This window comes from Muscardinus avellanarius (genome assembly GCF_963383645.1).
Source record: "Muscardinus avellanarius genome assembly, chromosome: 21".
Lineage (NCBI taxonomy): Eukaryota > Metazoa > Chordata > Mammalia > Rodentia > Gliridae > Muscardinus > Muscardinus avellanarius.
Genome location: NC_137807.1, coordinates 639,514 through 657,275, shown reverse-complemented (window position 1 = coordinate 657,275; position 17,762 = coordinate 639,514). Strand labels below are relative to the sequence as shown.

At 53.7% G+C, this 17,762-nt stretch overlaps 1 protein-coding gene across 1 annotated transcript; it reads right to left on the bottom strand.

Annotated features, from left to right (window-relative positions):
* Positions 1-960: 960 nt before the first annotated feature.
* HVCN1 (hydrogen voltage gated channel 1) lies at positions 961-17,174 on the bottom strand (the record flags this gene model as incomplete). Its single annotated transcript, XM_080717673.1, has 6 exons — positions 961-1,026; positions 1,357-1,469; positions 4,513-4,744; positions 5,801-5,905; positions 10,901-11,203; positions 17,154-17,174. 6 exons carry the CDS (start codon positions 17,172-17,174, stop codon positions 961-963), a joined length of 840 nt encoding a protein of 279 aa, XP_080573799.1.
* Between the last annotated feature and the right edge of the window lie 588 nt (positions 17,175-17,762).

Below are 17,762 nucleotides of genomic sequence, written 5' to 3'. Positions count from 1 at the left end.
AGCAAAAGATTGCCCAGGATCGCGCCAGTGGAGTGCAGAGCCTTTGAGGGACCTTCCTCCACGACGGCGTTAATTACAGGGCTGCCGCGGTCCAATTGCGGCGAGCGGGCTGTGCAGCTGGGGGAACGGGCTGCTTTTATACATTAATTGTACAGTAATCGAGAGGATGCTGTCAGGTGGCAGAGGTGGGTGGAGCCAGCCAACAGCTGGAGCTCGCAGCTGGACACCGCAGAGGTGAGGGCCGACAGAGACGCTCCTTAGAACAGCTCCGAGGTGGTTTTGGTTTTCTTCTTTTCTTCCTTCTTTCTTTCTTTCTTTCTTTCTTTCTTTCTTTCTTTCTTTCTTTCTTTCTTTTTGCGAGTCTGGGGATGGAACCCAGAAGCATTCTACCTCTGAGCTACACCCCCTGCCCTATTTTTTTAATTCTTTATTTTGAAACAGGGTCTCACTGAGTTGCAGAGGGCCTCACTAAGTAGCTGCGGCTGTCCACGAACCGCGATCCTCCGGTCTCAGCCTCCCGAATGCTGGGATGACAAGCGCGCGCCACCACGCTCGGCTTCTGTTTTCCTTTTTGCAAAGACTCTTCTAGAACAAACAGCAGCTCAGGTAGCTGCTTTTCCTTCTTTTTCAGAGCCTGTATGTGGAAGGATGTGCTGGTCCCGTTGCAATTATGTAAAAGTCGCAAGCTGGATGTTGAATGAGATTAAATTTGATACACAACTGGCAGCCGCCCGGTTTCGCTGTTCATAGGCAAGCGAGAGGGAGGTGTCCCTCGTGGGAAGAAGTTTCTGATCCACGTGTCCACAGGGGGATGGGCAGCTCGCCGGTCACACCCAGAAGAAACAGTGTCCCGAGGGGCCGTGTCCAGGCACACTTGTCGCGAGGCCCGGGCGGCGGTGGCTGCTGCGGTCTGGTTGCGGGGACAGGGACAGGGGTCCTCAGGGCGGGGCTGGCCCAGGTCTAGTTCGCCTCACAGACAAGCCCGTGCTGTTTCAAAATCTTGTTGAGTCTTTCAATTTCTTGCTCCTATTGCAAAAGCAGACACATATGAGAAGAGGCCTCTGGCCAGCGAAGAGATGCGGCAGTGGTCCCTGAGCCCCAGGCCGGGGACACACAGGAGGGAGGGGCGATCCCTGGGGATCCACTCGCAGGGCGACGGCTGCGATCACAGGCTCCAGCATGGGGACCAGAGCTGCTCAGAGGCCGGGAGCCTGGCGTCGCTCTGGGTGGCGGCGTGGATCCGGGTCCCAGGGCTCAAGTGGAACCTTAAAAGGACCAGCCCGCTGGCCCGAGGGGTGGGGACCCCGGGCTGAGGCTCCCGCACCCACCACCGTGGGACGTTGAGCCACGCCTCACCTTCTCAGAACAGCTGAACTCCAGGTGCTGAATCTTCGCAACCAACTGAATATTCATCTGTTTCATCCTTAAGAGCTGCCGCTCCGAATGCGTCTTGACTGAGATAATTATCCCTGAAAGTTCATTGAAGGTCTCAATAATACTGGTTCCTTTTTAAAAAATTTTTTTTTTGTAGCCAGGCGTGGTGGCGCACGCTTGTAATCCCCGCGCTTGGGAGGCTGAGACAGGAGGATCGCACAGGTTCGAAGCCAGCCTCAGCTACTGAGTGAGGCTCTCAGCAACTTAGTGAGACCCTGTTTCCAAATCAAGTATAAATAGGTCTGGGAGTATAGCCCAGAGGTAGAAAAGCCTCTGGGTTCCACCCCCAGTACTCCCCCCCCAAATTTTTGTGGTACTTGGAGATGGAACCCAGGGGCATTCTACCGCCGAGCTACACCCCCAGCCCTATTTTTTATTCTTTATTTTGAAACAGGGTCTCACTGAGTTGTGAAGGGCCTCACTAAGTAGCTGAGGCTGTCCATGAACCATGATCCTCCTGTCTCAGCCTCACAAATGCTGGGATGACAAACATGCGCCACCACGCCCGGCTTATTCTTTATTTTGAAACAGGGCCTCACTAAGTTGTGGAAGGGCCTCACTAAGTAGCTGAGGTTGGTTGCAAACCTGCGATGATACTGGCTTCTTTCTTTTTCTTTCTTTCTTTCTTCCTTTCTTTCTTTCTTTCTTTCTTTCTTTCTTTCTTTCTTTCTGTGTGTGGTACTGGGGCAGGAACCCAGTAGCTTTCTACCTTCCGGCTACATTTCCAGACCTATTTATACTTTATTTGGAAACAGGTCTCACCAAGTTGCTGAGAGCCTCACTAAGTAGCTGAGGCTGGCTTCGAACCTGTGCGATCCTCCAGACTCAGCCTCTTGTCTCAATACTGGGATTACAAGGTGCGCCACCACGCCGAGCTGATACTGGTTTCTAATTCAACCAATCAGGGGGCAGGGAAGAGACCTGTATGTATCTACGTGTACATTTGGGAAGAGCGGGACAGATGCGTAGGAGTCCGCCCAGGTATGCAGGGTTTCCCTTCAGCCCCAAAGGACCAAGAAGTTCTAAGAACAATCATAGCTGGGTGTGGTGACACACACTTGTCATCCCAGCGTTCAGGAGGCTGAGACAGGAGGATCATGGTTCATGGACAGCCTCAGCTACTTAGTGAGGCCCTCCACAACTCAGTGAGACCCTGTTTAAAAATAAAGAATAGGGTGTATTCATTCGAGTCACCCCTCCATGCCAGTCTGGTATGGAGCTGTATTTCTATTTTCTGTATTTCTATCTTTCCAATAAACTTCTTTCAATCTTCAAAAAAATTAAATTAAATTAAAATAAAGAATAAGTTGGGCATGGTGGCGCACGCTTGTAATCCCCGCGCTTGGGATGCGGAGACAGGACAATTGTACAGGTTCGAAGCCAGCCACACTGGCTTAAGAGACCCTGTTTCAAAATAAAAAAAAATATATAAAATAGGTCTGGGAGTGTAGCCCGGAGGTAGAAGGATTTCCAGAAACCCCAATACCACCAAAAATAAAATAAGAAGGAAAAGAAAGACACAAACAAACAAACTAGGGCTGGGGTGCAGCTCGGAGGTAAAATGCCCCTGGGTTCCATCCCCAGTACCACAAAAAAATAAAGAAGTTGTCACTCCAGCCAAGCAGGTGTCTGGCTGGCGGTGATCGCCGTGTTCACAAAGGCAGCTCCTCTGGGGCGGAGGCCCCGCACGCTGGGTGTGCGAGGAAGCGCTTTCTCTGAAGGGTGGTGAAGCGTGGTTTCCCCAATCGCCTTCCAGAATCTGAGGCGGGGTCCTGGGTGTGAGCCCCCAAAGAATCAAAATGGCCCAGTTGGAAAAGGAAGCTCTCCGAGGCTGCCTCCTGCCACCGCGTGCTGCGACCTCCTCAGAGGCGCTCTTCTGGAAGGTGCCTCCCGAGGTGGCCTGGGCGTGTGTGCGTGCGTGCGTGCGTGCGGTGCTGGGGGCTAAATACCCAGAAGATTCTACCTCCAAGCTACACTCTAGCCCTTTTTATTTTTAATTAATTAATTTACTTATTTATTTTACAGTACTAGAGATGGAACCCAGGGGCATTCTACCTGTGAGCTACACCCCCAGTCCTATTTTTTAAGTCTTTATTTTGAGACAGGGTCTCACTGAGTTGCAGAGGGACTAAGTAGCTGAGGCTGGCTATAAACCTGCAATTTTCCTGTCTCAGCCTCCCAAGTATGGGGATTACGGGTGTGCACGACCACACCCGGCTATTTTTTATTTTGAAACAAGGTCTCACTAAGTTGCTGAGGGCCGTGCTACTGTTGAGGCTGGGCTTGAACCTGTGATCCTCGTGTCTCCGCACGCCTGGTTTGGTGGATTCCTCTTAAGAAACAAAGATGCGGGCACACGCCTGTAATCGCAGCACTTGGGAGGCTGAGACAGGAGGATCATACCTGTGAAGCCAGCCTCAGCAACCCAGTGGGACCCTGTTTCCAAATAAAAAATAAAATTGGTCTAGGGGTATAGCTTGGGTGTAGAACAGTCCTGGGCTAAATCCTCAGTACCACAAAACAAACACGCTCTGGGGAGAAGCCTGGAGGGATTCCTTGAGGATTCCTCCAGCCCTTCTGTAAGTGTGAGTGTGTGTGTGTGTGTGTGTGTGTCTGTGTGTGTGTGTGTGTGTGTTTGTTACTGAGGATTGACTGAACCCAGAGGTATTCTAGCTTTGAGCTACTCCCCCAGCACTATTTTTCATTCTTTACTTGAAAACACGGTCTCACTGAGTTGCAGAGGGTTTCACAAAGTAGCTGAGGCTGTCCGCGAACCGCGATCCTCCTATCTCAGCCTCCCAAGTGCTGGGATTACCAGCCTCACCACCACGCCTGCTTTATAAATATCTTGACAACCCTGAGAATGTAGCCTGAAGGAGAGGCAGTTCTCAGTCCATGGCCACCGAGGTGGCGCCAGTTACCACATCCCACCCCGCCACACCTTTCTGAGGACCTCTGCGAGGAGGTGGCAGTCGCGACGGGGACCCCAGCGGCCGGGGCCATCAAGCAGCGCGGGGGCGCCCACTCCCACCACTGCCGCCCCCTGCGCCCTTGCCACCCACGAGGGCAGGGACCTACCGTTGATGATCCGGGCCACCCGCCACAGCCGGAGCAGGATGAGCAGGCCCAGCACCTCGAACTCATGCTCCCAGAACAGGAGGACCATGTCGAGGACAAAGGAGACGACCACCACCACGGCGTCCAGGATCTCAAACTTGTGTCTGAAGAACTCCAGGCGGAAGACGAAGATCTTCAGGGAAACCTCCATCAGGAAAAAGAGCAGGATGGCAATACTCATGTAGTGGAACACCTGAGGGACAGGGCCGAGCCGGAGTCAGGAGCCGGAGTCAGGAGCGGGCCAGAGGCAGGGGCCGCGCCGGCGCTGTCCTTGGTGCTGGAACCCAGCTGCGAACACCGCAGCAGATGGGGGTGGGTGCTTATTTATTTGTTTGTTTGTTTGTTTGGTGCTGGGAATTGAACCAAGGGGAATTCTACCTCTGAGATACACCCCCAACCCTATTTTTAAAATTCTTATTTATTTATTTATTTGTGCAGTGCTAGGGATGGAATCCAGGGGCATTCTACTTCCAAGTTACACCCCCAGTCCCCTTTTTTATTCTTTATTTGGAAACAGGGTCTCACTTAGTAGCTGAGGCTGACCATGAACCTGCGATCCTCCTGTCTCAGCCTCCCAAGTACTGGGATTAAAAGCGTGCGCCACCACGCCCGGCTAGGATTCCTTTTGTTTTGTTTTGTTTTTGTGGCATTGGTGATGGAATCCAGAGGCACTCTACCTCTGAGCTACACCCCCAGTCCTATTTCTTTATTCCTTATTTTGAAACAGGGTCTTGCTAAGTTGTGGAGGGCCTCACTAAGTAGCCGAAGCTGGCCGTGAACTGGAACCTAAACACCCCAGCCCTATTTTATTCTTCATTTTAAAACAGTGTCTGGCTAAGTTGCAGAGGGCCTCACTAAGTAGCTGAGGCTGGCCATGAACCGTGATCCTCCTGTCTCAGTCTCCCAAGCACTGGGATTAAAAGGGTGCACGTCTATGGCTGGCTAGGCCCCCTTTTTAAAAAATAAGTTGCTGTTGTTGTTTTTGGTGGTACTGGGGTTCCTGGAAGCCCTTCTACCTCCGGGCTACACTCCCAGACCTATTTTATTTTTGGAAACAGGGTCTCCTAAGCCAGCGCGGCTGGCTTGGAACCTGCGCGATCCTCCTGTCTCCGCCTCCCAAGCGCAGGGATGACAAGCGTGCCCACCACGCCCGGGTAGTTGTTGTGTTTTTAATAGCCAGGGCTGCTCAGCGAGGCCCCGCTGGGGAAGGCCCGGGGCGGCATCAGCCATCGCGGGCCGCGCCGCCTACCTGGGCGGCGTAGTTGTTCCTCTTGGGCTGGATGGTCTTCAGGTCCAGAATGAGCTCAGTGAGTACCAGCAGCGCGTCCAGGACGACCAGGCAGATGATGACGACCTGTGTGCGCAGAGCGGGGAGACTGAGGCCGAGCAGCGCTCGCCAAGCGCAGCCCTGAGGCCAGCACAGCCAGCAGCCCGCGCCCCGGCCGCCGCACGCCAGCTCCGTGGGCCCTGCACACCCTGCCGCTTCTTCCTCATTTACCGTTTCTCAAAAACTGTCACTCAGACAAAACGCTACTTTCTAGATGGCAAATTGTGTGTGTGTGGGGGGGGACGCTGAGGATTGAGCCCGGAGCCGGAGCCGGTCTATGAGCGACACCCTCCCCCGCGTCCTATTTGACTTTTTATTTGCAAACAGAATCTTGCTAAATTACCTGCTATAGCCTCGAAGCTGCGATCCTCCTGTCTCGGACTCCCAAGTACTGGGATTACAGGTGAGCGCTGCCCTGCCCAGCTTTTAAAATTTTAGTTCAATTTATTTATTTATTTTCTGATACCAGGGATGGAATCCAGGGGCATTCTACCTCTGTGCTACACCCCCAGCCCTGTTTTTTAGTCTTTCTTTTTGAAACAGGGTCTCACTAATTTGCAGAGGGCCTCACTAAGTAGCCGAGGTGTCTGCAAACCTGTTGTCCTGTTTCAGCCTCCTGAGTACTGGGATTACAAATATGAGCCGCCGCACCTGGCTCCGTTGTTTTTAATTTTTTTTTTTAAGTGGTACTGAAGATTAAACCCAGGGGCATATTACCTCTGAGCTATACCCTCAGCCCGATTTTATTCTTTACTTTGAAACAGGGTCTCACTGAGTTGCGGAGGGCCTCACTAAGTAGCTGAGGCTGTCCACGAACCGGGATCCTCCGGTCTCAGCCTCCCGAATGCTGGGATGACAAGTGTGCGCCGCCACGCCCGGCTTCTCCTTGTTTTATTTTAGAGCCAAAGGGATCTGAGAGTTCTTGTGGTCTAGAATCAAGGTAGATTTAAGAACAGAAACCCCATTCAGCCATAAAGAGGAACGGAGCGTGACACGTGCTGCTATGTGGGCGAATCCAGGGAAATCTCATGCCGAGGAAAAGGACCAGACACGCAGTACGAAGTTCTCTCACATGCAAGGCCCCAAGCAGGCAGACACGTGGGGCACGTGCGGGCGGGTGGTCGCCACGGCGCAGGGGAGCTCGAGAAGCGACCGCTTACTGGTCCGTGGCTGTTTTGGGAGTGATGAAAATGTTCTGGAACTTGAGAGTGGCGTTACCCACCACTACAAGGTGTTAAATAAATACTACGGTAGATGCCCTGAGTTCCATCCCCAGTACCATACATACATAAATAAATATCAGAGAAATGCTCAACGCCAAGGAATGACAATTCCCAGACCCCAGCCGTGGCCTCTGTGAACCCCCAATTTGCCAGCTCACCGGCAACTGTGTCTCAGCCACATCACAGACAAAAGCACAAAGATTTTGGAGCAGCTGGTTTCCTGAGACCCTCCCTGCAGGCAGGGGTGGGGGGCAGCCCATGGCCCGTCTCCCTGCTGCGGCACCCCCGGCCTCAGAGCCGCCTGCGAGCCCGGCTTCTGTGTCCTCCTGAGAACTTGACATTTTGCACCCCAAAATCACAACGGGAGTGTGACTAGGTAAGGTTGAGAGCGCTTCATGCCCTGGACCCGGCTCTGTCCCATCCACCGGCAGCTTCCACGACAGAGCTGAGGGCAGAGGCTGGGCCGCGTCACCTTGGCCCCTCAGACCATCCGAGGCAGGTTCCAGTACCTTCTTGTGGGAGCCCCTGGCCCGGCCGGCTTCCACCTCCTGCAGAGCCCGCAGCCCCTGAAAAAGCCGCCTCGCCTCCCCTCTCCCTCTCTCTTTTGGTGGCACTGAGGCTAGAACCCATGGCGTTTTACCTCTGAGCTACATCTCCAGCACTGTTTTATTGTTTATTTTTAAACAAAGTCTTGCTAGGTTGATGACAGTCTCCCTCCTGGCTGAGGCTGTCTGCAAACCCGAGATCCTCCTGTCTTAGCCTCCCGAGGGCTGGGACTAGGAACGCTGGAGGCACACTCTGCTCTCTGCACGCGCCCCTCCTGGCCCCCCGAGGCTCCTTTCCAGCCGCCCTTCGCAGATCGCCCAGGTGGCCTGTCACCCCCATTCCCAGCCCTCCGGCAGGTCTCTGGCCCCAGCACCTCTCACAGCTTCCCCCATTTGTAACCGGCATTTGTCTGGCTGACGGTCCCCACCGTCCCCGCCTCTGCAGGCTATCAGATGCTCCTGGGGCCAGGACAGGTTTGCTGCTGTACACAGCAGGTGCTCAATACAAGACAGCCATCTGAGTGAAAAAAAAATGGCTTTTTTGGTGGGTGCTGGGAATTGAGCCCAGGGGCCTTCTACCCACAAGCTATACTCTCAGTCCTTTTTATTTTTGTCTTGAGACAGGGTCTTACTAGGTTGCAGAGAGTCTCGCTACATTATTGAGGCTGTCCTTGAACCTGTGATCCTCCTGTCTCAGCCTCTCAAGTACTGGGAGGACAGATGTGCGCCCCATGCTGGGCTTTAGTTGGCTTTTTTTTCTCCCAAAAGGAGCGTCTCTAGGGTGCCAGCCGAGAGGCCCCCCAGGCTGAGTGGCTCTGCAGAGCATTCCGGAGGCAGGCGGGGGACAGCACAGGGCTGAGCCAGGGCTCCCCTATAGCTGGGGGGAAGCTGGCTCCTTCCTTCTGCTCCTGAAATTGAGGGTTTGGGATTTCAACCCCAACAAGTTAATACCATGTTTCCTTTGCTGTCAGTGCCTTAGAGGACTGTGGGGCTGCTGCTTGCTCGGTTCCTTTAAGTCACGGGAGAATAAATAAATAAGTAAATGAGCAAACAGACATTTTTCTATTTCCCTGGAAGAGGGTAAGTGGTGGGAGAGGCCAGGCTCCCCTCTCTGCTTCTGGAAGGGACTCGGGCGTCCGCCCAAGAGTGTCCCCAAAGTGCCTCCGGAACCAGTAAGGAGCGGCAGCCCCCGAATGTCGCCGGCCGCCTGTCCTGCCTCCTCTGGGACCAGGCCCGCTGAAGGGCAGGGGAGAGGCTGCCTGACTCTAGGGGGCTGGCCAGATGTTTGACCTTCAAAATAAAAATACACCAGGCATGGTGGCGCATGCTTGTAATCCCAGCGTTCAGGAGGCTGAGACGGAAGGATCATTGTTTGTGGACAGCCTCAGCTACATAGTGAGGCCCTCAGCAACTTGGTGAGACCCTGTTTCCAAATAAAATATAAAACACACACACAAAAAAAAAAAGAATAAAAAATAGGGCTTGGGTTGTAGCTTGGGGGCAGAATGCCCCTGGGTTCCATCCCCACTACTGAAAAAAAATCTTTCAAAAGCCGGGCGTGGTGGCGCACGCTTGTAATCCCCGCGCTTGGGAGGCAGAGACAGGAGGATTGCTCAGGCTGGAAGCCAGCCTCACTGGCTTAAGAGACTCTGTTTCCAAATAAAAATATAAAAAAATAGGTGTCTGGGAGTGTATCCTAGAGGTAGAAGGGTTTCCAGGAACCCCAGTACCACCAAAAAAAAAAAAAAGCCGGGGTGGTGGTGCACACTGGTAATCCCAGTACTTGGGAGGCTGAGACAGGAGGAACGCGGGTTAGAGGACAGTCTTAGCAAGTTGTGAGACTCTCTTCAACCTAGGGAGACCCTGTCTCAAGAAGAAAACAAAATAGGGCTGGGGGTGTAGCTCAGAAGTAGAACGCCCCTGGGTTCCATCCCCAGCACCACATATACTAAATAAATACATACATACATACATACATACATACATACATACATACATACATAAATAGCCGGGGGCCCCGAGCAGGCCGGTCAGCCCCTGCACCATCCTCTGGAGCCCTGTCCCGTCCCTCCTGTTCCCTGCACGTCCCCACCTGGAGGGCGCGTCTGAAGCGGGACGGATGGCCAAGGCCTCCCTCCGTGAAGACACAGGTTCCCACTCACGGCCCCAGGGAGCCCGGGCCCCGCCGCACGGTTGGAGTGAACAGAACCAGTGTTTCTTTCTGTCCCCAATGACTCCCCTTTAATTTACTTAGTGTGTGTGGGGGGTGGAGTAAAATTTGCATCAGATCAAAATTGCCATCGTAACCGCTTTTAAATCAGTGTAAAGTTCAGCAGCGTTAAGTTACATCACTAGATGGTATAACAATCACCACATTCTGGTTCCAGAACAGTCTTATTACTTGACAGAGAAGCCCTGGAACCGTGAAGCGGTCAGTCCCCACCCCTCCCCCTCCTCCTCCCCCTCCCCCTCCTCCAGCCTGCAGTGACCTGTCTCCGTGGATTGGCCTGGACGCCACGTTTTATATAAATGGACACACGCCGTGTGGCTTCTTGTATCTGGACCATCTCTCTCTCTCTTTCTCTCCTTCCTTCCTCCCTCCATTCCTTTCTTCCTCTCTTCCGGTGGTACTGAGGATTGAACCCAGAGGCATTCCACCTCTGAGCTACACCCCCACTTTTTAATTTTGAAACCAGGTCACACTGAGTTGCTGAGAGTCCCCTAAATTGCCCAGGCTGGCCGCGGACCTGCGGCCCCGTCTCAGCCTCCCAAGAGCGGCGGCTCCGAGGCTCAGCTACAGTGTCGTGGGCGTCAGTGCCTCTTGCCTTCGGTGGCCGGATCCCACCCCACTGAGGGGCAGGCCACACGGCGTGTGTCCATCCACCTGCTGGGAGCTTGCTTTATTTATTTATTTATTTATTTATTTATTTATTTATTCATTTGCAATACCAGGATAGAACCCAGGGGCATTCTCCCTCCAAGCTACACCCCAGCCTGATTTTGTATTCTTTATTTTGAAGCAGGGTCTCACTGAGTTGTGGAGGGCCTAAGTAGCTGAGGCTGGTCGTGAACCTGCGATCCTCCGGTCTCAGCCTCCCAAGCCCTGGTGTGACGAGCGTGCCCACCACGCCCAGCTCCCTCATTTCCCCCCAGCCGAGGCGGGCTCTGCCCCCGGGCACCTGGCACGTGGCGCCGGCTCGACATCTGTCGGGTGGTCCCTCCCCGCCAGGCGGCTGTGCCCAGGGCCCTCCTACCTGAAACCTGTGGGAACTGAACACCTTCCTCAGCTTGGTCCTGAAGTCCAGGGCGGGCCTGGGCGCGGGCGCGGGGACAGCCTCGGGGTCCCCGGTGTCCTCCCCTGAGCCCGGCATCGGCGGTGGCTCCTCCTCCTCCTTCTCCTCCTTCTCCTCCTTCTCCTCCTCCTCCTCCTCCTCATTCTCCCATCTCTTGTAGTTGACGTTCCAAGCTTGGCAGTCGTCTCCCACCACCGTGAAGTGTCTCAGGAGCCGGCTCATCCTCTCGGCGGGGGCCGTCTTGGCCCTGGGGCGGGTGACAGCCTGGCGGCGGGACAGAGCGGGGTGAGGAGAGGGCGGCCAGGAGGGTGCTCAGAGCCCCAGCGCGGCCTTGAGGTCACGGTGGTTTCTGGTGTGTTTATTTTGGGAAGCCAGGGTCTCAGCGACAGTGGGGCAACAGGAAACCCAGACCCCAGCGACCTGTCCCTGAGGTCTGGCTGCTAGTAACCAGCAAAGTAGGTAGCTCAGGCCCAAGACGCCCACAGCAGGTGTGGGTGCCGGAAGAGCCGCCACCCGAGCCACCTAGACAGACACCCCGGGAAACCTGGGGCTGGGAGCGGGCTGTGCCCAGAGAGCACAGAGGAGGCGCAGGACCCTCAGGCCCCCACCCCAGATCAGCCCTGCCCAGCTGAGGGGTGCAGGGAATCTCCCAAAACTTAGCCACTGCCATTTTTTTTTTTTTTTTTTTTTGTATTGGGATTGAACTCACCTATTAGCTAAATCCCCTGCCCTATTTTATTTTGAAACAAAGTGTCACTGGGTGTGGTAGTGCACATGTTTGTCATCCCAGTACTTGGGAGGCTGAGACAGAGGGATCACAGGTTCGTGGCCAGCCTCAGCTACTTAGTGAGGCCCTCTGCAACTCAGTGAGACCCTGTTTCGAAATAAAGAATAAAAAAAATAGGGCCAGGAGTGTAGCTTGGAGGTCAAATGCCCCTGGGTTCCATTCCCAGTACGGAAAAAAAAAAGAATACACACACACACACACACACACACACACACACACACACGCGGGTTAAGATGGAATGACCCTCTTCGCAATGGAGGCCAGAGCTGTCCCTCCCGGGCACACGTATTGACACGTGACAGCTTTACCCTGGAACAGTTACTACCCGGGAGAGGGGAAAGTCAGAAAATCAGAACTAAAAGGGGTGGAGAAAAGGTTCTTCCGGATGTCTATCTTTAGGGCTCTGCAGCCGCTCTCCGCAGAAGGGGAAAGTTCCTATTTCAGAGCCAAGCAGCAATCATAGAAAATGGTACTTTTTAAGAAATTCAAGCCGGGCGTGGTGGCGCACGCTTGTTAATCCCAGAACTTGGGAGGCTGAGACAGGAGGATCGCAGGTTTGAGACCAGCCTGAGCTACTTAGTGAGGCCCTGTTCCCAAATAAAGAATAAAAAATCGGGCTGGGGGTGTAGCTCGGAGGTAGAACGCCCCTGGGTTCCATCCCCAATACTGCAAAAAAAGAAAAAGAAGTCCAGCTAACTCCCAGTTCCTGGGGCCTGAGGTCCCTTCAGCTCTCGTGTCTCTCTTCCTTCCCAGAGTTATTTTCGGGGACTTGATTTGCTTATTAGCTACACCCTCACTCACCCCCAAACTCCGCAAGACGCCAGAGCAGCAACGTCTATTACTGATTGCTCGCTGGCTTTTTTTTTTTTTTTTTTAATGGTACTGTCTCTTCTTCCAAGCTACACCTACATCCCTAACCCTTTTTTTTTTTTTTTTGGTATACTTTTATTGGTGAGTTATAATGTCACATCAGAATACAAATCATGGTGACAGTGATTTATACACACACAGCACTTGACGGGGTCTCCGGCCCTTTTCATTTTTTTTTAATTTTTGTTTTGAAACAGGGTCTTGCTAAATTGGCTGAGAGTCTAAGTTATTGAGGCTGACCTCGAACCTGCAACCCTCCAAGTGCTGGGATTACAAGTGTATATCTGGCTTCCTTTATTTTTTGGGGAAAAATATGTATTTTGTGTGTGTTTTTTTGTGTGTCTCTAACATGTCAGGCGTGTCACTGAAGAAGAGAATTGGCCTTAAACCAGTTTTCATCCTAATGAGACAAAGGCATAGGGGTTCACTGTGGTCCCGAGACCTCAGCCCTAAACCAGAAACAACCTGTCGCTGCGGTGCGCGCAGGATTCAGAGAGGACAGGACCGGGCAAGCGCGCCGAGCTCTCAGTACCAGCAAAGCAAGCCGTCCCCAGGCAGGATTCGGGAGCCCAGACCCAGCCGGGCACCTGGTGGCCTGTCGTCTAGTACTTGGAAGGCTGAGACAGGAGGATCGTAGGTTCGAGGTTGCCTCAGCAACCTAGCAAGACCATTTCAAAAGAAAAATTTAAGAAATAGGGCCAAGCTGGGCGTGGTGGCGCACGTTTGTGATACCAACACTCTGGAGGCTGAGACAGGAGGATCGCAGTTCGCGGCCAGCTTCAGGTACTTAGTGAGGCCCTCTGCAACTTAGCGAGACCCTGCTTCCAAAAAATAGGGCAAGGGGTGTAGCTCCGAGGTCAAATGCCCCTGGCTTCCATCCCCAGACCTGCAGAGAGAGAGAGAGAGAGAGAGAGAGAGAGAGAGAGAGAGAGAGAGAGAGAGAAAGAAATAGCCCAGGGCTGTAGCTTGGCAGTAAAATGCCCGAGTTCAATCCCTAGTACAACAACAACAACAACAACAAAAACAACTCCTCTGTGGGTGGAGCACCCACTGCTCTCCGCTCACTCACACCTCCAGGCGCAGGAACTGGGACTCGAGGACTTGGGAAGCCTGGTTTCCTGTGGACCCGGCTCCCTGTGCCTTCTGTCCTTTGCTGTGTGTGTGTGTGTGTGTGTGTGTCACTGGGGATGGAACCCAGGGGCATCTACCTCCAGGCTCCATCCCCAGCCCTCTGGGCTACACTTCCAGACCTATTTTATATTTTATTTGGAGACAGGGTCTCTAAAGCCAGGGAGGCTGGCTTCAAACCTGCCTGATCCTCCTGTCTCTGCCTCCCAAGCGTGGGGATTACAAGCGTGCCTACCATGCCTGGCTGTTTTTTATTATTTATTTTGAAACAGAGTCTCACTGAGTTGCAGAGGGCCCCACTAAGTAATAGTAGAGGCTGTCCTCGAACCAAGATCCTCCTGTCTCAGCCTCCCCAGTACTGGGATGACAAGTGTGCACCACTATGCCCAGCTAAAAATTTTATTTTTTTGAAACAGGGTCTTGCTAAACCACTGAGGCTGATCCGGAAGCTGCAATCTTCCTGTCTCAGCCTCCACAAAGTACTGGAATCACAAGTGCGGGCCATTGTGCCCGGCTCCCGTCAACTCTTAAAAGAGTGGAGCCCGAGCCAGGCGTGGTGGCGCACGCTTGTCATCCCGGTACTTGGGAGGCTGAGACAGAAGGACTGCGCAGGTTTGAAGCCAGCCTCAGCTACTTACTTAGTGAGGCTCTCAGCAACTTAGTGAGACCCAGTTTCCAAATAAAATAGGTCTGGGAGTGTAGCCCGGAGGTAGAAAGGCCCTGGGTTCCACCCCCAGTACCACAAAAAAAAAAAAAAAAAAGAGCGGAGCCGGAGGTGAGCCTCTGCCCACCTGCCTGGCCTTGCTGTCTCCGCTGCCCTTCATACTTGCAGGCTTCTCTGGCCAAAGGGCTTTTGCACAAGCAGGTCCCCCCGCGTGGACTGCGTAGCCCGCTCTCACCTCGCCGTCTTCAGATCCCTCCCAGCCCGGGGAGCCCACCAGGTTCCGTTCACGCTCGCGCGGCCCCACGCGCCCCTCCTCTGGGGCCAAGTCCACTGATTCGCGTGGCTGGCCGTCACCCTAACCTCAACCGCGCGCCCTTCTGGCCAGCACCTTATCCCCAGGCCTGGCCGAGTGCTGCAGGGTGGCACGAGACCTGGCGGCGCCCTCCTGCAGGGAGGCTGGCCCACCTGCCGTTCCGAGGAATGCCTATTTTTAACTTGGGGAAGTCTTTAAATAAGTGTAAAAGTTTTTCCTCCTCTAGGGTGGGGAGGAAGTTGTGTGCGTGCGTGTGCGCGGCTGGCCAGCTTGGGCGGGAGGGGTGCTGGCGGGGGCCGCGGCCCCCAGGCCTGTGCCCCTCGCCTCCTGCGCCCTTCCTGTGGGGCTAGAGCCCCCGACTGCCAGGCCCGTCGGCCAAGCTGGCCCAGGCAGCCGGGCTGAGCGGGGCCCAGTGTAACAGTGATTGAGGAGCCCGCGGGCACCCAGGGCGGCCACCGAGAGAGGCCGCGTGGGTTGCCCCGGGGCGCACAGCGGGCGAGGGGCAGAGGCCGGATCCCCCGCGCCACCCTCCTGCCCACGGCCAGTGCTGGTGGGGAGGTCGAGGCAGGGCGGCTCGATTGGAACCCAGACTTTTCATGCCCTGCCTCCTTCACATGGTGGAGCCAGACAGGGGTCCCGCAGCGTGGGACACGCTGACATTTTTATTTTATACTAATTTGTGTGCGTGTGTGCGTGTGAGCCTGGGGATTGAACCCAGGGATGGTCTGAGCTGCCCCCCTGCACTCCATTTTTAATTTTTATTTATTTATTCATTCTTTGTTGCTGTTGTTTGGCGCTGGGGCTTGACCCCAGCGGTATTCTATCTCAAATCTACAGCCCAGCCTGATTTGTTTATTTTTACTTATTTAATTTTTATTTTATTTTTTGCAGTACTAGGGATTGAACCCGGGGCACTCTTACTCTGAGCTACACCCCCAGACCTATGTTGTTTTATTTTGTGGTGCTGGGGGTTGAACCCAGAGTTCTTCTATCTGAGCTAGGCCCCGACCCTCTGTTTTCTTTTTTGTTTTGAAATGGGGTCTCACTAAGCTGAAGGCCTCGCTAAGTAGCTGAGGATAGGCGTGAACCTGGATCATCCCGTCTCGTCCTCCCAAGTACTGGGATTACAGCCGTGTGCCACCATGCCCGGCTCTGAGTTTTTATTTCTTATTTGGAAACAGGGTCTCACTAAGTTGCTGAGGCTGGCTTTGAACCTATGATCCTCCTGTCTCAGCCTCCCAAGTACTGGGATTACAAGTGTGTGTCACCATGCCTGGCTATTTTTTTTTTTTTAATAAGGTCACACTTACCCTGCGAATCTCGATACATTGCTAAGGCTGGCCTCAGACCTTCAATCCTCCTGTCTCAGCCTCCCAAGTACCAAGCCTGGCTTTCCTGAAGAGTTCCCAAATCCCTGAGAGATTACCCTGGGTTCCAGCCCTGCAAGACCCCCCCCCCCCCCGAGGCTGTCCAAGAACCCCTGGCTTCCAGGCTCCTCAAGGGGGTGACACGTGCCATCATCTGAGCCAATCAGGTCAGCCGATGGCCCCAACCCTGGACAGCCATGATAGATGCTCGTGACGCTGGTGTGGGCTGCGGTAGGCCCGTTAAATCCTTGCCAAGACGGCGGGCTACTGCTGTTGTGTGTGTGTGTGTGTGTGGTACTGAGGATGGAATCCAGGGGCATTCTACCTCTGAGTTATACCCCAGCCCTATTTTTTATTTGTTTTATTTTATTATATTAATTAATTTATTTTTGTGGCACTGGGGATGGAACCCAGGGGTGGTGTACCTCTGAGCTACACCCCCAGCCCTATTTTTTATCCTTGATTTTTTTTTTTTTTTGGTGGTACTGGGGTTCCTGGAAGCCCTTCTTCCTCCGGGCTACACTCCCAGACCTATTTTATATTTTTGAAACAGGGTCTCTTACGCCAGCGCGGCTGGCTTCGAACCTGCGCGATCCTCCTGTCTCCGCCTCCCAAGCGCGGGGATTACAAGCGTGCGCCACCACGCCCGGCTTTATCCTTGATTTTTAAACTGGGCCTCACTAAGTAGCTGAGGCCGGTGGAGAACCTGCATCCTCCCATCTCAGCCTCCCGAATGCTGGGGTGACGGCCGTGCGCCCCCACGCCCGGCTCCTCAGTCCATTTTATTGTCTGTTTTGAAACAGGGTCTCCCTAGGTTGCAGAAAGCCTAGCTAAATCACTGATGCTGCCTGGAGCCTGCATTCTCCCTGGCTCGGCCTCCCGTGTACCAGGATGACGGCCATGCGCCACGCCTGGCCAAAACTGGGCTTTGAAGGGGAGACGCAGACGGCAGGCCGCCTCCAGCTGGCGCGGAACCTTTCTGAACTTCTTCACTTGGTGACCTTAGGGACGATGGGACAGCCTGGCCAGGATTCTCCCTGCCGCCTGCGGGTTGCTTTCGTGCCCGAGCCCCCGGGGCGACTTACCTTCTCATCCTGGGAAGCCATGTTCCCGTTGCCTCTGAATCTGGAAAACAAGAACACATTGGCTGCGTCACCAGCCGGCCCTGCCTGGCCCGCGCCACGTGGCCTTCCCTACAGGTTAATGCTACGTTTCCACGGTGTGTGAAAACAGGATAAAGCTCAGACTGTATGCAGAGGACGTATGTCCTGGATGCACACCCGGGACCTCAGAGAACCCGGAGGAATGGAAAGCGGGCACTGAATAGATGCCTGTCTGAGTATTGGTTCTAACTTTTGGCCATGGCGAATAGTATGTAACAGAAAGATTTACAGTCTTAGAAAGGTAGAAATAACCCAGATGCTCATGGATAGATAAATGGGTAAACAGAATGTGGCATATCCATACAATGGAATATCACACAGCCACGAAAGGGAACAAAGGACCGACATGAGCTACCTCATGTGCTACCACACACCTTTCTTTTTTTCTTTTCTTTTTGGCACTAGGAATTTGAATCCAGGGGCACTCTACCTCTGAGTTTTATCTCCAGCCTTATATTATTTTTTATTTGAAAGCAGGGTCTCACTAAGTTGTTGAGAGGCTGAGTTGCTGAGGCTGACTGTAAACTGCTG